Genomic DNA, 20,958 nt, shown 5'->3' on the forward strand with positions numbered 1-20,958 from the left:
AGCGCCCCCAACTGCGCCTTCCACATAGCTCCCTGCAGTCGGTGTTCAGCCACAACAATAGAAGAGGAATAAAAGCAAAAACAAAAATTGTCAGCATATAGTGGGGGTCAGATTGAGGACCCTAATGCTAATGCGTGACCATTGACAGCAATTAAAAAGATTGGGACACACAGGACAGAACCCTGCAGGACCCCATTCTCTTGTATATGGGACACACAGTAGGAAGCACCAACGCGAACTATAATAGTGTGGAGCGACAAGAAGTTCTGTATAAAAAATCAGGAGTGGGCCCTGGAGACCCCACTCATGCAGGGTAGGAAGGATGTGGTGTCACCGAGTGGTATCGTAGGCCTTCGTCAGGTCAAAAAAGACGGTAATCAGGTGTTTTCACCAGGAAAAGGCCAATCGAATGGCAGACTCCAGGTGAACCAAGATGTTGATGGTGGGGCAGCCCTTGGCGAAAACCACCCCAGGACAGGGCCAGTAGCCCTCGAGACTCAAGGAACCAACACAACTGCCAGCTCACCATATGTTCGAGCAACTTGTACAGAACACTGGTGAGGCTGATAGGGCGATAGTTAAAACATCTAGTGGGTTCTTACCAGGCTTTAACACTGGAACGATGGTACTTTCCCGTCATTTTGACGGGAATTCGCCATCACTCCAGATGCGGTTGAAGATGGCAAGGAGGTGGTGCTGATAATCTGCTGACAGATTTTTAAGCATTTGGAAATGGATGCGGTCTGGGTACCCTTTCAGGTGTAGTGGCAGCAGCATCACTCAGTGTATTACTACCGGTATAGAGGTTAGATGCTACTGGGACGACAGATACTGATGAAGATGGCGAATCAGATGAATTCTGAGTACCCCTTACTTTCTTGTACCAATGTACATGCTTTTTAAATACCTTCAGTCTGGCTCTTGGCATGTTGAAGGGAAGAAAAATCAATGACCTCCCCAAATAGGACTTCTTTAAAACAAGCACATGGATTTAATTACAAAGTAAACAATACAAATAGTGCAATATCAGTTATCAACTGTCTTGCAGTGTAGCCACTAGAAAACTTAACTCTCTTGTGCTCAATTATATCCCTGGCAAGGTATTTAAAATACTTCTATGCATGTCAATATTTTATACACAATTTTTAATGGAGACTAAATATTTCGAAAATGCATTTTTCCAAAAATTGATTTTCTCATTGAAAAATTCATTCCGTATATCCTTAAGGAAGATGCAGCATTTGAGTGGACCCCTGCCTGCAACCACGTATTTGAGACTGTGAAAAGTAGCTTGCGTTTCACACTGTGCTTGGCCACTTACTAGGCAGAACTTCAGCTTGTAGCTGCAATGGACACATCACAATGTGGCGTGAGGACTGCATTGTTTCAACATCATGCTGATGGTTCAGAACAGCCCACACAGAAGAATTACTCTCAAATAGTGAAGGAGGCTCTTGATATTATTTATGTTATCAAGAAGTTTCATGTGTTTCTGTACACGTTAAGTTTGATTTGGTGACCAATCACAAGTCATTTGTCCCTCTTTCCAGACCCACGGCATACTTGTCGATGGACCCGGTTCATGAGATTCATTTCCAGACTATGGCTGAGCATTCAAAAGCAAATGCTCTTCTGTGTTTGCCAGTGGGACCTGATCATGGTTTTGATCATGATGAAGTACTTTGTTTGTATCTCGACGAGAAATCTCGCTGGACAGTGAATAGATTCCCTATTACCAGTTCTCGCAATGCTCAAGCTGTCACCTACGACCCTGTTCTTTGTCAAGTGCAATACTATGCTCAACAAAGATGACCTAAGTGACCTCAGGCTCATGCATTGGATCCTGTCTGCAATAATTTTTTGCTACAACGTAAGATTCACATTTGTCGATGGTGTTCTCTTGTTGCACATAGAAAACCCTGTTCCACGGGTTGTCATTTTGGCAGCCCTCTGATGCGAAGTTCTTTGCCTTCTACGTCAGGATCATTGGGGTGTTTCGTGCATGAAGACGTCGGCTCAGTGCCATGTCTACTGGTCCTGTTTTGATCGTGAGACTGAACATTTAATCACTGCTTGCTCTAAATGTGCAGGTCATCAGGCCTCTCCCTGGCAGTGTTATATTGACAGTGGAGATGGTTGTCAGTATTGGGACCAGTAACGGCAAGTAAATTAAAATGAAATCCAAACCTTTAGGTGCTTACAGGCGTTGATAAATATCAACGAGGACAGTTGAAAATGTGTGCCCCGACCGGGACTCGAACCCGGAATCTCCTGCTCATGGCAGATGATCTATCTGACTGAGCCATTGAGGACACAGAGGATACTGCGACTGCAGGGACTGATCTCTGGCATGCTCCCCGTGAGACCCACATTTCCAACTTACTGTCCACACACTACATTTGTAGTGCCCCTACCCACTATACTCATTACTCGCGGCAGTCAATCGACCGATTCCTGTAAGAGTTCGGGCAGTGTGGGTGCATCTGGATCATTGGCCGGTAAGCCTTATCTGTATGAAGATTGTATCTGTTCTTTCGGACATGTCCAAAAGAACAGATACCATATTCATATATTCATACAGCAACAGCATTGTTGTTGAGGTAATTGATACAACAAGGAATCCATTGAGTAAGCTGTTCGAAGTAATTGTGAATGTATGCTTTCCCGGCGTATACAGCTGGCGAAGAGTTCTCGGGCTTCCAGCCGGGTGGCGGTGTCTTCAAACAGCGATGTTTCGACGAGTGACATACTCATCATCTTCTGGCGAAGTGCCGAGACTTTGCGGATGCCGGTCCCTTTATACCTGCGGTGTGCCCCCCACCACCTGGCCGCGGGAGGCTGGGTCCAGAGGAGCCGGCGGGCGAGGTGGAGGGGGACGCGGGTGCGCCGTTCGTGTCTCCGTCAGAGCATTCTGATTGCGTCTCGTGAGCTGGACGGTTCTTGTTGCGTTCCTGGCGTATTGTGGCTAATGCTGGATTCCAGGCCGCGCTCAGTTGATAGCCTTCGTCCCTGTTCACAAGGTTCTCGTGGACCCGTATTTCTATTGATTCTTTAATGACGCTATCCCAATAGCTCCCGGCTCGGCATAGCACCCTGGTGTTTTCGAAGTCAAAGGTGTGGTTTTCTTTGATGCTATGTTCAGCTATCGCAGATTTCTCTATCTGTCCAAGTCGAACATGCCTGATGTGTTCCTCGCACCTTTTAGAGATGCAGCGCTGCGTTTGACCAATGTACTGCACACCACATTCGCAGGCAATGTTGTATATACCAGGTGTGTTTAGTTTGAGTGGGTCTTTAGCTGTGCCCAGCAGCTCTTTCGTCTTCGGCGGTGGTCGGAAGACGGTATTTATGTTAGATTTTCTTAATAGCCTCCCGATTTTGGCTGATGTGGGCCCCAAATATGGAAGAAAGGCGAGTCTGTTCGAAGTAATGTTGAAAAGTGGTAGGCATTCATGCAGTGGCAAAAGCAATCAATTGTACCTGTAGAAGTCGAAAAGCACATTAACAAGAAGCAGCTGACGTTATTCTTTGAGCGGCAGCTATAATTGTGCTTCTGATAAATTGAGTCTTGTAAACATTGTCCATCCATCAGTATTGTCATAAGTTCTTATGGACAACGAATGGTGTATGTATCAACTGCAGATTGTCACTTTAAAGCCACCACAAGGACAGAGTTTGCCTGTCGGCTCCTTGATATTGACTAATTGTGTATCCCATTGACAGGACAAAATGGGTTCCATGATACCTAAAGTTGTTAATCTGTTCAATTCTTCCTTCACTTGAGTGTGAAGTGCAAAGTGAACTGGCTAGCATGGAAAAAATGGGATATATTTGAGAGTGATGTGCACTACGTAATCAACAGCCTTGATGAGTGTTGGTGAAAAAAGGACAGAATATTCTTTGTTCTCCAACTCTTGATAATGTACAAGATCCAACACTAAATCAACAGAATCTGAGACTGTAGGTCCAAAAGCCCGGAAAGTGTCGAAACAAATAAATTTTCTGCACATGCACTGTCCACTATCAGAAATGTAACTGGCCAAACCACCACCTTATACATTGTTATTGCAGTAAACTGGCCAAAAATAGAAATCTGCTGACTGTTGTAACTGACAAGACAGTGCGCCCTGCACAGACAGACTTGAGTGTTGCACACAGTTACAATGTGACCTTTGTTATGACATATACAGCATGATAACCGACATTGCGGACAAGCCAGCCAGTTGTGTTGAACAAAAGAAGCAGGGTGGGGGTTGCAGAATGTTTTCAACTGCATTTGAGAATGCTGCACTGGTGCAATCTTTGCTTCTGAAGGTGTACTAGAATGGGTATGCTTTTTGCTGTCTGATGTGAGTTGACTGCCGCTGTGTTAACACAAGAACGTAATTGGTGTCCAGTGGCATGAAAAACTTCAGATACTTGCACTGTTTTGAGTATTACTTCTAAAGAATTGCAAATGCATTTTGGTAGACTTCCTTATCGGAGATGGACCAAATGATAGTATCCTGCACTATGGACTCTGTGTAAGATTCTTTATATTGTGTAGCAACGAAAGGAACTTGTGACTTAAACCCTGCAGTTCTGTCATCCAAGAATGATGTGATTCATGGGGCTGCTTCCTGAACTGATAGAGCTCCACTCCTGTGGAAACCACATGGGTATATTTGTGATGATATGAAGTCAGTAAATTATGCATGTCATCGAATGAGAGAGATGCCTGATCCCGAAAGGGTGCTAATTAACCCAACAAATTAACAAGTGGTACAATTAGGAAGAGCTCCATGACAGAAAAAGAACTTTAATGGAGGAATCTAAAGGTCATACAATTCCATGTCCTTGGAAGACTCATCGCAGGTGGGGAAGTTGGGGGGTAGGCCGTCAGTACTCTCTCCAATGTGGTCATGTACCCCTACTGCTGCCAAAGGAAATTCCGAAGGACAGCCTCCAAGTTCACAGCTGTCAACATTGTCACTTCAACAATGACAACATGTGTGAAAATCAAAGCTTACTTGTTGCCACTTGTGTAGCAACAAACACAATTCAGAAAGTTCATAAAAATTACGATACCAAAACCAAAATATGTTCAGTAGATTGTCCTTGTATGTTGTCAGATTGGTATCAGTAGACTTTTTTAAAAAGCTGTGTATTTACTCTTCATTATTGGTCCGTGCATTAGTGGGAACAGCACCAATATGTTTCATAAAACTTTAGCTGAAAATGTGATTTTTCAGGACATCGTATCTTGGGGTCTATTGATAACAGAGAAAGGGGTCAAGTGTTTTAGATAGCCCATGGCCTAGCAACCATTTGTATACCTGTTGGAAGAACGTGCATACTGTAGCTATCCTACAAAACAGGGTCAAACCCCCCTGCGGGTTCGGGGGTAAGAATAGGCCCGCGGTATTCCTGCCTGTCGTAAGAGGTGACTAAAAGGAGTCTCAACTGTTTCGGCCTTTAATGTGATGGTCCCCTAAGGGGTTTGACCACTCCGTTTCTAAATTTTTCCGTTAGTGCGTACCATTTGGGGAAGGACACCTTACGTGGTGCATCTAAAAATCCATCTTGCCCTAAGATCTGGCACACTGATTTTTCATGGAGTTGGACTTACATCGAGCTTCCGGCCACATCCACTGCAGTGTGTTCTGGGTGGCATACGTTCCCTCCAATGTGCACTTCCATCTTTGCCCTCATGATGTACATGGATATTTCGACACCCGACATCCAGCACGGTAGCCAGTCCGTTGTGGTGGGGTCGTCATGTACCCTCTTGGTGGTAGCCCCCTGACTACACAGGGATCGCACTGCTGATGCCTGAGCTGCTACCTCCCCACGTATGCCGAGGAGTAGATCCCTATCCCTCTGGGGCATCAGGACTCGCGGCGAAGGCCATCCTGCCAGGTGGTCCTGCTGTGGCTGGGTGGCGCCTGTGGGGAGAGCCCCTGGTCGGAGTGGGTGGCATCAGGGCGGATGACCCGCAATGAAGCGTGGTACATCATCTCTCGCTGGTGGGCCTCCACCAGCAGTCTCTAAGCGATTGAGGTCTAACCTCAACGGCAAGCAATTCAATCCAAGATCATTTCCCTCCCTGGCCACTCCATGGGAGGAACACATGGCTAAAGACAGCAGTGGAGATTATTCACCCCGGTACCTTGTCTGTACGCGGGTCGATGGTGAATCTTTTATGCAAACTAAGCCTCAGTTTTTTGTGGAGCATTTAGAGGACAAGTTCAGGGAGGTGGAGGGCTTGTCCAAGATGCACTCTGGTTCTGTGCTCATCAAAATGGCATCCTCTGCCCAGTCACGGATGTTGCTCAATTGTGACAAGTTGGGGGATGTTTCAGTTAGCATCGCGCCGCATAAGAGTCTCAACATGGTCCAGGGTATTATATTCCACAGGGATCTTCTTCTGCAGTCCGACGATGAATTACGCGCCAACCTCGAACGACGAGGTGTTCACTTCGTCCGGTGCGTCCATTGGGGTCCGAGGGATAATCAGGTAGCCACCGGTGCCTTCATCTTGGCCTTCGAGGGTGATGTCTTACCCGAAAAGGTTAAGGTGATGGTTTACCGTTGTGATGTGAAGCCATATATCCCTCCTCCGTTGTGGTGTTTTAAGTGCTGGAAGTTCGGGCACATGTCATCTTGCTGTACTTCCAGCATCACCTGTCGAGATTGTGGCCGTCCTTCCCATCCCGATACTCCATGTGTCCCGCCTCCTATCTGTGTTAACTGTGGAGAACACCATTCCCCCTGCTCACCGGACTGTAGGATCTTCCAGCAGGAAAGGAAGATAATGGAATATAAGACTCTGGACCGTCTGACCTACACCGAGGCCAGGCGGAAATACGAGCGGCTCCATCCTGTGGCAATGACGTCAACTTATGCCGCTGCTGCCACGGCGGTTCTCCCATCGTCCCGAATCGGCTCTAAGATCGGTCAGAATCCATCAGCCCCCTTGCTTGTGGGGGGCCCTTAACAACCTGTTGCTCCTGCTCCATCTACTTCAGGAGCAACACCCCCGCAACACTCGGGGACATCAGTTCCCCCTTCCCAGCCTGGGAAGCGTAAGTCTTCTTCGGCTCCTCTCGCAAGGAAGGGGTCCCTTAGGGACCTCCCTTCGCAATTTGCGACCAGCGGCACAGCAGACACCCGCAAGTGGCTCAAACAACCACCAGTCCCTGGTCGTAGAGCCTCACGGTTGTCGTCCGTCCCTGAGACTGACCCTGTGAAGCCCTCCAAGCCTGAACCACCGAAGGCACAACGCGAGAAACAGAAACAGAAGCAGAAGAAAGTCCCCAAGAATACTGACATTTCGGTGACACCCGTCCCACTGCTTCCTACAAGCTCTGTGTCTGAGGAAGAGGTGGAGATTCTGGCGTCCGCTGAGGACCTCGATCTCGCCGGTCGGCGGTTTCTTCCACCGTCTAGCTGAGCTCCGACACCTTATCAGCCTTCATCCTTTTCTCTGCATTGCTCTGCATTAAACTTGGTTTCCAGCAATGCGAACCCCCGTCTTCCGTGGCTATCGGGGTCATTATAAGAACCAAGCAGCTTATGCAAGGGTGTCTGGTGGCGTCTGCATCTATGTCCTTAACTCTCTTCACAGCGAGTCTGTCCCTCTACAAAAGGCTTTAGAGGCTGTCGCTGTTAGGGTGTGGATGCCACAGGCTATTACCGTCTGCAGTCTTTACCTTCCACCGGATGGTGATGTTGCACAGCATGAGCTGGCTGCGCTGCTGGCCCAATCGCCGCCACCTTTCTTGTTACTGGACGATTTCAATGCCCACAACCCTTTATGGGGTGGGACTGTCTCCGATGACCGCGGTCATGCCATGGAGCATTTATTGGCTCAGCTCGACCTTAGCCTCTTGAACACCGGTGCTCCCAAGCATTTCAGTGTGGCCCATGGCTCGTTCTTGGCCATCGATCTCTCTCTTTGCAGCCCCGGACTTGTCCCATCCCTCCACTGGAGAGTGCATCCTGACCTGTGTGGTAGTGACCATTTTCCCATCTATTTGTCACTGCCCCAGTGTCATTCTTCTGGGCCCCTGCCCCGCTGGGCTCTCCACAGGGCTGACTGGCCGGCTGTTACTTCCGCTGCAACCATCGAGTCTCCCCCACAGGGTGACATTGACGTGTCTTAACCACGTCCATCGTTTTGGCGGCCGAGGCTGCCATCCTCCGCTCTTCTGGACTCCCTCGGAGGAAGGCTGTACTCTGGTGGTCGCCGGAGATTGCTGAGGCTATTCGCAACCGTAGGCGGGCTCTCCAGCGTCATAGGTGGCACCCGTCTCTAGAGACCCTCATCGCCTTTAAGAGGCTCCGTGCCTTGGCCCGTCGTCTTATTGCACGGCGTAAGCAGGAGTGCTGGGAGAGGTATGTCTCATCCTTGGGCTCCCGTGTCTCCCCCTTGCTCGTGTGGTCCCAGATCCGGTGGGTTTATGGATACCAGACCCCTATGGGTGTCCCTGGGATCTCCTTGGACGGCGCTGTCTGCACGGACGCTGCCGCTATTGCTGAACGCCTTGCTGCGCACTTTGCTAAGAGCTCTGCGACTGCAGCTTATCCCCCCGCCTTTCGCTCTATAAAGGAGCGCGGAGCAGACACTGTTATCATTCCACACACGTCGTTCTGAAAAATACAATGCTCCTTTCAGCGAGAGGGAATTACTCGCTCCCCTCGCCGATTGCCCTGATACAGCACCAGGACCAGACTGCATCCACGCACAGATGCTGAAGCATCTCTCCAGGGACTGCCAGAGACACATCCTCACCATCTTTAACCACATTTGGAGCAAGGGCGTGTTCCCGTCGCAATGGCGAGCGGGTGTTATTGTCCCCATCTTGAAGCCCAGTGCGGACCCACTGGCGGTGGACAGCTATCATCCCATTACCCTCACCAACGTTTTGTGCAAATTGCTTGAATGTATGGTGGGGCGGCGTTTGTGTTGGGTCCTTGAGTCGCGCGGTCTTCTCGTTCCATCCCAGGGTGGCTTCCGTCGGGGCCGGTCTGCAGCGGACAATTTGGTGCAGCTGGAATCTGCTATCCGTACGGCCTTTGCCCGACGTCAGCATCTCGTTGCTCTATTTTTTGATCTGCGGAAGGCGTATGACACCACATGGAGGCATCACATCTTTGCTACGTTGCATGAGTGGGGTCTTTGTGGTCGGCTCCCGGCTTTTCTTCAAACCTTTTTATTGCGCCGCTCTTTCCGGGTGTAAGTCGGTGCCACCTCTAGTTCCTCTTATACACAGGAAAATGGGGTCCTGCAGGGCTCGGTGTTGAGCGTCTCCTTATTTCTAGTGACCATTAATGGTCTGGCTCCAGCCGTGGGGTTGTCGGTGTCTCCTTCTTTGTATGCCAACGACTTCTGCATCTCCTTTAGCTCCACAACTACAGGAGTCGCCGAACGCAGGCTGCAAGTAGCCGTTCGCAAGGCAACATAATGGGCTCTTGACTCATGGTTTTCAGTTCTCTGCAGCCAAGACTCGAGTTATGCACTTCTGCAGGCATCGGACGGTCCACCCTCATCCTGAACTTTACCTCGACGGACACCTGCTTGAAGTGGTGGACACTTGCCGCTTCTTAGGACTCGTCTTTGATGCCCGGCTCACATGGGTTCCTCATATTACTCAGCTGAAGCAAAAGTGCTGGCCGCACCTCAATGCCCTCCTCTGCCTGAGCCACACATCTTGGGGTGCGGAATGCTGCACGCTGTTGGGATTGTACAGAGCCCTTGTGCAGTCCAGGCTTGATTATCAGAGCCTGGCCTATGGGTCTGCATCACCCTCCGTGTTGGCGTTGTTAGACCCCACACACCACTGTGGGGTTCGGCTTGCAACTGGCGCTTTTCGTATGAGCCCCGTGGATAGTCTACTGGCGGAGGCCGGGGTTCCCCCGCTGCGGATTCGCCGCCATCGACTGCTCGCTGACTATGCTGTCCATGTGCATTGCTCGCCGGGCCATCCCAATCGTCGCCTGCTTTTCCCTGCCATGGTCCTCCATCTGCCCGAACGGCGACCTAGGTCTGGGCTTTCCATAGCTGTCCGCGTCCAGTCCCTGCTGTCGGAACTGGGGTCATTCCCTCTTCTGCCTCCCTTCTGGGTCCGTGCACCTACGCCTCCCTGGTGTTTGCCCCGGCCGTCTGTCCGTCTGGACTTGGCACAGGGACCCAAGGACTCGGTTCCGCCTGTGGCCCTCCGCCGCCGTTTTCTTGCGCTCCTCGCCTCATTTTCGGGCTGTGAGACTGTCTACACTGATGGTTCCCTGGTTGATGGTCGCACTGCCTATGCTTTTGCTCACGCTGCCCATGTTGAACAGTGCTCCTTGCCGGCTGGCTGCAGTATTTTTACTGCAGAGCTGGTGGCCATATTGCGCACTCTTGAGCATGTGCGTTCCTGCTCAGGTATGTCCATCGTCATCTGCAGTGACTCCCTGAGCGGCCTCCAGGCCATCGACCGCTGCTATACCTCTTCTCCTCTGGTGTCCTCTATTCAGGAGTCTGTTTCCGATATTACCCGTTCTGGTCGTTCGGTGGTCTTTGTTTGGACGCCAGGTCACGTTGGCATACCGGGGAACGAACGTGTTGACAGGCTGGCCAAAGGGGCGATCGACGTCCCAGCTTTGGAGATCGGCCTCACGGCTTGCGATCAGCAGCTGGTGTTGCGCCGTAAGGTGCTTGGGATGTGGACTGCTGAGTGGCGTAGCATGACATCCCCGAATAAACTGCGGGCTGACAAGGAGACGACCGATGTGTGGCGCTCCTCCCTGCGGGCTTCTCGCAGGGACTCCGTCATCCTGTGTCGGCTGCGCATCGGCCATACCTACCTGATGCACGGTCATCTTTTGCGTCAGGAGGCTCCCCCCCCCTGTGTCGGTGTGGTTCCCAGCTGACAGTTGCCCACATTTTGTTGGAGTGTCCCCGACTGCGCGCCCTCCGGCAGTCTTTTAATCTCCCGGGCACTTTGCCTTTGGTTTTATGCGACGATGCCTCCATGGGTGATGATGTTTTAAATTTTATCCGTGGTAGTCCTTTTTATGGTTCCATTTAGGGAGGTCCTGCACCTTTCCCTTTCTGTGTCTTTTGTCCTCGCGTCTCTCAATATTTGTTGCTGTTTTGGTGTGTTGTCGGATGGTTGACTCTTTCCTTTTTTTTGTTCTCGTGGTCAGTCAACCAGTCTCCTGCCATCTTCCTTTCTTCTGTTTCTTTCTGTCTGGTGTTCATCTGTACTCTTCTTGTCTGTAGTGTTTGTTGCTGCATTTGTGTTCTTTTAGTTGCTTGGGGGGGGGGGGGGGGGGAGAGTCTCCTCCCCCCTTTGGTTTTTGCCTGCTCCGCAAATTTTCGGCTCGCCTGTTTTTGGAATGGGGGACTGATGACCTTAGCTGTTTAGTCCCCCTTAAACATCCCAATAACCACCACCACCACAGGGTCAAAATTTAAACTTCACAGACTTCCTTTAGCCTAGGCAAATTGAACAAATCGGTTGGTTTTTTTGCATTAGATGTGATCTAGTGTGGACCTTAGGCAGTTTTCCTGAGAAAACTGCTAAAAATCCATGAGTTTTGGTTACCAAAAGTATCAGTTGTGGGGAAGGCCACTTCAGCAATTTCTATTGACGGCATGTCATTGAAGTTTTTCCAAATGTTCTCTAGATGCTTTATCTCAGGAAACTTCAAAACTTTTTCCAATATCATTATCCATTACCGAGATTCAGAGGTTTAAAGTAACTGTATGTATGCGTGTCAAATATGAACCTAACATCTGGTCCGAGGTGCAAATGTTTTAATAAATACAATGATCTCATGTCAAGGGTTGTGGGGTCATCGCAAGGATTCTGAGGTGACCAAAGTATGTTACAGTCACCATTTTTTCACCACTGAAACTTTGATGTACATCTCTATATAATGGGCACTTTACTCCTGTACAGGCTGTCTGTTTCTCAAGTACTTCCTTGTCGTGTGGGGAGTGGCTATGTACGTAAAAAAACAGTGTTCCATTTTAGTCCATAGACATATTGTGACACTGCACTGAACAGATATTTGAATGTTGTGCAGGAGCAGTTGAATTTAGTGAAACTAAATTTCTAATTGTTGTTGTTTATAGGTCCCCTAACTCCGTCTTCAGAGCATTTCTGCTCAAGCTAGGGAGGGTTCTTGAGTCACTTTGTAGGAAGTACCAGAAACTAGTTATATGTGGTGACTTCAATATAAATTTTGTATATGATAGTGCAAGAAAAAGGATGTTGGTTAGATCTCCTGAATTCATATGATCTGAGGCAGACTGTGTTTTTTCCAACTAGGGTGCAGGGGAACAGTAGCACAGCCATAGGCAATATTTTTATTCATTCTTACTAGAGGGGCATTCTGTTAGTAAAAGCGTGAATGGCCTTTCAGACCGTGATGCACAAATTTTAACACTAAAAGGCTTTTGTACTCAAACCAATGTCGTATTTAATTACAAACATGTAGAGAAGATAATCCAACAGCAATAGAGAGTTTTTTAAACCGTGTCAAGGAACAAGAGTGGCAGGATGTTTATAGTGCTGATAACATAGATGATAAATACATTGCTTTCCTTAACAAATTTCTCTGCTCTTTGAAAGTTGCTTTCCATTATAACGTTCTAAACGGGGTACTAGCAGTAATAGGCAGCCCGGGTGGCTGACTAGTGGGATAAGCATATATTGTAGAACAAAGCGAGAATTATATCATAATGTTAGAAGTAGTCACAATCAAGCTGCAGTAGCTCATTACAAACAGTATTTTAAGGTGCTTAAAAATGTTATTAGGAAGGCAAAGAGTATATGGTATACAAATAGAATAGCTAATTCACAGGATAAAATTAAAACCATATGGTCAGTTGTGAAGGAAGTGTCTGGTCAGCAGCACAAGGTCGATAATATAAAGTCAGTTCGCAATAAAAATATTTCTGTTACTGATAAATCAGATGTATGTACAGTATTTAACAATCATTTTCTGAGCATTACTGGTAAATTAAATAAAATTTTAGTTTCTAAAGGAAATCGTATAACTTTCTTGGCAAATGCCTTTCTGAGATTGATGTCTGAAACACTCCTCAGTGATACAGACAAGAGGGAGATTGAGTCAATAATTAAATCACTGAAGACTAAGGACTCTCATGGTTATGATGGAGTGTCTAGCAGAATATTAAAATACTGTGCTGCACATGTTAGCCCTGTATTTAGCCAATTTGTAATTTTTCCTTTAGGAATGGTCAGTTTCCTGAGCGATTAAAGTATACAGTAGTAAAGCCGCTTTATAAAAAGGGAGAAAGGGATAATGTAGATAATTTTAGACCTATTTCTATGCCATCAGTGTTTGCAAAAGTTATTGAAAAGGCTGCATATGTAAGGATAATTGATAATTTTATATCACACGATTTGCTATCAAATGCGCAGTTCGGCTGTAGAAGTCATTTAACAACTGAAAATGCTTTATTATCTTTTCTCTGTGAGGTACTGGATGGGCTCAACAAAAGGTTTCGAACACTTGGCATATATTTTGATTTAACTAAGGCATTTGGTTGTGTTGATCACAAAATATTGCTTCAGAAGTTGTGCCATTACGGAATACGGGGAGTAGCTCACAATTGGTTCACCTCTTAAGCAACAGGCAGTGAAAGGTCATTACTGGGAGGGGGGCGGGGGGTGCCCCAGGGATCAGTGATCAGTGATATGCCCTCTAGTATTACGAGTAACTTTAAAATATTTCGGTTTGCTGATGACATTAGCTTGTAGTAAAGAATGTTGTGTGCAACACTGGCTAAGTTTCAAATAGTGCAGTACATGACCTAAGTTCACGGCTTGTAGAAAATAAAGTAACGTTACATCACAGTAAGACTCAGTTTTTACAGTTTCTAACACACAATTCAACAAAACCTGACTTTTAATTTCACAGAACGGGCATATGGTTAGTGAAGCTGAACAGTTCAAATTTCTAAGTCATGGAAAGACCACATTCAGGTATCAGAAGTGAGTGATCATTTAACACGGAAATTAGTCTACTTTGCTTATTTTCATTCACTTATGTCGTATGGTATTATATTTTGGGGTAACTCTTCCCATTCTAAAAGGATATTTTTGGCTCAGAAATGGGCACTTCGGGCAATAAGTGGTGTAAGTTCATGAACCTCTTGTCGACCCGTGTTCACGAGTCTGGGTATTTTGACATTGGCCTCTCAGTATATATATTCCTTATTGTCATTTCTTGTTAACAATATTAACTTATTCCCAAGAATAAGCAGCTTTCACTGGTTAATACTCGCCAGAAATAAAACCTGCATTTGGATCGGACTTCCTTAACTCTTGTGCAAAAAGGTGTGCAGTATACTGCTGCATCCATTTTCAATAAGCTACCACTCAAATTCAAAAATCTCAGCAGTAATCCATGCGTTTTCCAATCGAAAGTGAAGAGTTTCCTCGTGGATCACTCATTCTATTGTGTCGAGGAGTTCCTTTAAGAATCAAGCTGATTCTTATTGTGTTGTTGATTGCGCTCATTTAAACTTATGGACTGACTTTTTTTGGGTTCATGAACATTTATTTTTATCTCTTATTACTTGTATGTTGTAATTTCATGTACTGACACGTTCCATGACCTTGGAGATTTGCTCCTCAATTTGGTCCTACGGAACTTGACGTGTAAATAAGAAATGAATAAAAAATTGACCTGGAAATTATTCAATATTGTCACCTGGTGGCATAAACTCCTTCGTGTACTTGCCAATCAAACACCACATTTTTTGGTGTACTGTAGATATAGCCTAAATATGTTGTGCGTTTTTATATTAAGTGAACTTGCATTGGAAGGGAGGCAATTTTGTGTTAACTTTTCATTACGTGTACCTATTTGTTGTTTTTATATCTCAAAGTATGTAAATGTGTTGAAGTGTATAAATAAAATGTCAAAACTCCATTGGCCTACAGGATTTGTTTAATTTAAACAGTACATCTTGCTGTACCAGGAAAAGGGAGAAAACTAAATGAAAAATGCTCCTCTCGGAGTACAAAAATGGCGCATATGGTGTTCTTTAAAAGAATCTGACAGAAAAGTGAGGAACCAGGGGTCTCAGTCCTCATTCTGCCTTGTGCTGAGAAAGATTAGCAGACAGACTGTGCAGTGGAAGAAAAAGGAGACAGAACCAGTGGGAGAGAAATAGAAAAGAGGCAGTGGCAGGAAGAGAGAGAGAGAGAGAGAGAGAGAGAGAGAGAGAGAGAGAGAGATGGTGGGAGCAAAGGAGAGCAGAGACAGTGGAAATCAAAAAGAGGGGTGAGTGGAGATTGTACACAGATTTGGGGGGTAGGTGGGATTCTGGACACCACCATTGCCGTAGCTGCCACCCCCATGCCATATCTGCCACCCCCATGCCATATCTCTGCCTCCCTCCCCCCCCCCTCCACCCTCCACCCCACCCCTCTCTGGATCAGGGAACTTGGTATATTACACGAAAAAATTTGCCCACTTCCCCCCCCCCCCCCACCCCCCCCCCCCCACCGCCCACCCACACACACACACACACACACACACACACACACACACACTCTAGGACAAGGACATGTGTGGATAGGAGACAATGGTGGTTGAAGAGAAAGGTGGAAAGATAGCAGATTGTAAGCAAGAAAGAAAGAGGCATTAGTAATGGGACAAAGACCGTGGTAGTGGGGCAGAGAGACAAGACAGTGAAAGTGACAGAGATGGAGGTAGTGAAAATGGGAGAGACAGACATGAGAAAATGCCAATAGGAGAAAAAGAAGACAGTAGGAAAGACATATATAGACAGTGGCAGTGAGAAAAATTTTTCTTTGTTAAAACAACATGAGTATGTTTGCATGCCAGAATTTTTGGTCTGGAAGTGGAATGATGATTGAGACAGCAGGTTCCCCACTTTTCTGTAAGAATCTTTTTAAATAGGAGCGTATTTATCTTTTTTTGTGCTGTGACTGGAGCATTTTTCAGCTAGTGCATAATTTATTTGGCCGCTTGGTGGATCCACTGTTGTAAACATTTTTATACCCATCTCCACTGATGACTGACAGCTCCTGTCTTGACCAATTCTTCTTCAAATCTGTGTTCTTTCATACTTTTCTTCATGTGCAGAATCAAGAATAAATCCTGTGATGTTAGATGAGAGGGGTGTATGGCAAGGGTGTCATGCCATTTCTGACTAAAAACTGCCACACTGAGATACCTTTGTGAGCAGAAGCATTATCTTGTTGGAAAATCCAGAGGTACTTTGTTTTCGATACACAGTTACAGTCTTCGTAAGTGTGACCCTTTGGAACAAACTATGAATGTACAATATACCCTCAAACAAAGCTTTTTTGTTTTAGATTTTGGGTTCATAACCACAGTGCACTTGGAAATAGACTGTATGTCAATTGGGTCTGTTCTTTCAAAGTACAGTTGCTTCCAATTGGCATATTTTCTACTGCTCAGACATAATCTGAGGCACAATTTGTCAACAATTATTCTCAAATATTCCAGGCATTTTAGCACTTCAATTTTTTTTCCACGCTTGAAGTCAATTGTTCTACTATTCTTGCTGCTCCCTCCTCCCTTCCTAGGAAGCCACATGTGGTGAGTGAACTGGTTCCCCAGCCAGTTGTGAAATTGCTTCCCCTTCCCCATGTCTGGCCCCTATCGTTGGTCATCTGTGTGACTAGGCCCTGCTCACACACTTTTGACACTGTAACAAACCCCTTTTATGTACAGGCTGTTTCTCTTTTCTTGTTTACTAACTTCTTACATTTTTCCTTTGCCTTGACGTTTGTGACTTTTCTTTTCATCTCTTTCTGCCTGTATATTCCCGAATCCTGGCTCATACATTTTGACCTGTGACGGCTGACTTTGTAATGCACAATTGTCAGCATGTGTGTCGACAGGTAGGGCTCGCATGCACCTCTTGGTAAAGGCCTGCCTCTAGGAAGGGGTTATTGCCTGGGTTGCTACCTTTCCAATTGTCAGTGAATCCCAAAATTTGGTAAGTGTGTCCTGAGATATGTAAATGATCACCTAAGGCAGTTTAGTACCCCTGTGTTGGGAGCATAAGGAGGAAGGATTGCCTTCTGAGATACTGACAATCATAATGGATCAAAGTGCAATGAGTACAACAAACAGACCCATTTAACCTTGGTCCAATTAACAGAAATGGAATGAAAGTAAGATACTAACAAAACTTGCAGCTGACCCTGACAACCTCACTTATCACTGACCGTCAAAATTCTGTATCCTCGTTCGACAAGCATAAAGGAACTAAGCAGACTATCATTCCTTCCCTTCCCCAACTTTTGAAATCCTTCTCAATCGGAACCCTTTGCCAAAACATTTCCCTGCCGATATCCTCTTTACCAGTGTGAATCCCAAATTGATCCTGTATCATAAAGGTGGCTGATTGACCTAAGGAAGAAAACCCTGCCACTGAAGAAATAATGGGGCAGGATGCACCTGCATGTTAATTCTGTAGCTTAACCAGGTGTTCCAAAGCTGTCAAGGTAATTACTGCTAAACCTGCAGTCATCCTCAAATATGGGTATCCTTCAATGGAATACGTGCAGCATCAGATCGCAAGGTGCACAACTGCAGATATTCTACATTCACAATCCCCAGCTGTAGTATGCCTGTAGAAAATGCAGATAAAAAATGGGTAGATTCAATCATGAAGAAGTTGGATAATCCTTTTGGATGTAAGAGTTGACATCATGTGATATTTCGAATCTTAGAGAGTTGACTGTGTGGACCAGCAAACTTGTTTAAAATGTGAATAAAGTGCAAAATTAATATGGCCTTCCCTTGCACCCATCTGAGTTCCCTCACCTTGCCTTGCAGTTTAGCATGTTGTCTCGTTCTAGTTAACAAAATTTGTATGAAATCTTATGGGACTTAACTGCTAAGGTCATCAGCCCCTAAGAACAAAATTTGTATGAAATCTTATGGGACTTAACTGCTAAGGTCATCAGCCCCTAAGCTTACACACTACTTAACCTAAATTATCCTAAGGACAAACACACACACCCATGCCCGAGGGAGGACTCGAACCTCCGCTAGGACCACCCACACAGTTCATGACTGCAGCGCCTTAGACCGCTCGGCTAATTCCACGCTCATTATAGTCCTCTGCCAGTTTTCTCTGCTTTTGGTTTTCCCCATTACCTACTTTACCACGCTTTCCTGTACCCGCATACCTATTATTTACATTCTGATCCACTTCCCTATGGCTTTGCCACTGTTTCCATCACTCTTTCTAAGGATTTTATGGCTGCTTATATCTTTCTTTTCCTTTTTTGTTCTATCTTGTGTGTTTAGTTATTTGATTTTGACTTACTTTGTCATTTTGGTAATGTTCTGTTGTAAAAAAATAATACACTAACCTCATAATGTAAAAGATAAATAGGTGAAGCAGGACTGGTGTGGATTATCATGTGTGGGTTAGCAATTTTATTCCTGGTAAAAAGTCTCTCATAAAATAAATACTTATTCCTTCAACGAGGTTTTTAAGTCTTATGCAGTTCTTGTATGTTTATTTCACAGCGAAGCCAAATACAGTTGAAACGATTTTGGGAAAATCGTAAAGCTAAGATAAAGAGAAGTCTGCAGAAGCTTCTAACTGCCAACAATGAACTTGGAAAATCTGAATCATCACATATAGATAACCAATTGTTTGAGTACTCTACATCCTCACTGAGATCAACAGCAACACCTGTTGGTGCATCATTATTTAGTTATCCTGCCATAAAGAGCAATCTTACTTTTCCAAATCCTGAAGTTACTCCACATTTCATAGAATCTGCCTCCTACACAGTGTATCAGGGCGAAGGGAGGAGCATCACTGACTCTCCAGGTGAGTTTAGTAGGTTAGTCTTCTACTGTTATCCATTATTATTTCAATAGTGTATAATTTTTTCATCGGTCTATAGAGTAGATTCACTAGTGAGTTGCAGAGCCAAATGCTGACAGTTGAAAACAATGGTTTAACCTCTACAGTACATTTCTAATTTTAGGAATAACAAACACATGCTATATTTTTGGAATGTTTCATAAAGCCTTACAAGTATTTCTGGATAAGGTAGGATGTGTTCACTATGACATAATGCATCCATGCTCTGCAAAGCCACTCTGCCCAGTTACAGGTGTGAATGATGCACAGGAAGAATAATTGTTGATAAGTCGCTCCTTGAGCTTGAATCAATGTAATTTTATCTCTATGATCTTTTACAAGACATACATAGAAGAATATAGTATATTGATTGACTCTTCTATGAATGTGCATGCTCAAAATTCAACAATAAACCATAGCATGATGCAAAACACCTCTCTTTTAGCATCTGCCACTGGAGTTGAATAAACATCCATGTGATGCTTATGTGTCTGCTAAACGAACTAGTGACAAAATGCACTGCCCTTCTTCGGATTTTCTCTATTTCCCTTGTGCATCCTATCGGGCAAGGGTCTCGGTCTGATGGAGTACTCGAGTGCTGGTTGAATGAGGATTTTGTAAGACGACACCTGTGTAGGTGGACTGTGTGTTCTGAGGATTCTTCCAGTAAATATCAACAGATATCTGCCTTTTCTGCATTTAGTTTCACATGGTCATTCCACTTTAAATTGATCTTTACACATACTCCCATATATTTAATGGGTTTGATTGCTTCCAGAGAACTGTTTGGCAATTGAGTCATTACACACACACACACACACACACACACACACACATACACACACACAGTGTATGTATGTCTGAAAATTTCTTTCCATTGAGAATGACATGACGTGCTCTATTTGCTAGGAATTCCTCAGTCCAATTCTAAAGGTTTTCTGATACTCTGCAAACCTGTCTTGTTCATTAGGCAACAGCATGGGACTGTATTGAACGCCTTCCAAAGAACATGGAACCATCCAAGGTGCAAGATACACTGCCTTTTGGATGTCTTTGATGAATAAAGTAAGCTGAGTCTCTTGCAGTTGTTGTTAGTGGAATTCATGTTGGCCCTACAAAGGAGATTTTTCAGTCTCCAGGAAGGTCATAATACATAATCTTAAAACATGTTCCATTGTTCTATTAACAGTCTGATGTCAGCGATATGGGCCTATAGTTGTGTTTGTTCGATGACCCGTTTTACAAATGGGAATGACCTGCACGTTTTTCAAACCATTTGGAATATTACATTTCTCCGGCGACTGATAGTAGACCTCTGCTAGAAGAGGAACAAGGTCTGTACTGAGAATTGTATAGGTATCTCATCAGGCTCAGTTCCTTTTCTCTGTCAAGTGATTTAGGTTTATTTTCAATCCTGCAGACACGTATTTAATATCAGTGTTTCTGGCCTTTGTGCATCAATTGAGAGGAGAGTATGCAGTACAATCTTCCTCAGTGAAACAATGTTTGAAAATGGAATCCAGTATTTGAGCCTTCTCTTTATTATCCTCATTTTCAGTGTCATTATTGTAACTGTCTGTACAGGCAGCTTTTTACTGATTTAACATAAGACCAAAACTTCTTTGGCTTTTCTTCCATACCAGTGGATGGAATGTTACTTTTGAATTCACTGGACCCTTCACATATGACTGTCTTCTACTAATTTTAGCTGCATTCAGTTTTTGTGTGTCTACAAGGCTGTGGTTATGTTTAAATCTGCAGTGATTCTCAGTTTGCTCTCTGAGCAGCTTTCTAACATGCCTGTTGAACCGTAGTGGGGTCTTTCCCATTTTCTGTAACTTAGCTCAGCACGTAACTTTGTATGGCATATTGTGCAATATTCTTAAACATTGTCCATATATATCCAACATTTTCTGCCTCAAAGACATTGGTGGCTCATGTGAAATGAAGTCTGTTTCTTGTTGCACTTATTAAGCAGAAATATCTTCTACCTTTCATTACATATCTGTTAATACCTATCATGGCTTTATGATCAGTGATTCTCGGCTCGGTTAACAGAGCTGAAA

At 45.2% G+C, this 20,958-nt stretch overlaps 1 protein-coding gene across 2 annotated transcripts in view; it reads left to right on the forward strand.

The window, feature by feature from the left end:
- Positions 1-20,958, forward strand: part of LOC124545647 (afadin-like) — a 106,092-nt gene that overhangs the window by 25,999 nt on the left and 59,135 nt on the right. For both annotated transcript variants that reach the window (XM_047124596.1, XM_047124604.1), the window contains exon 2: positions 18,547-18,856. In XM_047124596.1, coding sequence (XP_046980552.1) covers positions 18,547-18,856 — 310 coding nt within the window. The remainder of the gene's footprint in view (positions 1-18,546; positions 18,857-20,958) is intronic.

Source organism: Schistocerca americana, chromosome 1, assembly GCF_021461395.2.
Source record: "Schistocerca americana isolate TAMUIC-IGC-003095 chromosome 1, iqSchAmer2.1, whole genome shotgun sequence".
In the NCBI taxonomy this organism is placed as follows: domain Eukaryota; kingdom Metazoa; phylum Arthropoda; class Insecta; order Orthoptera; family Acrididae; genus Schistocerca; species Schistocerca americana.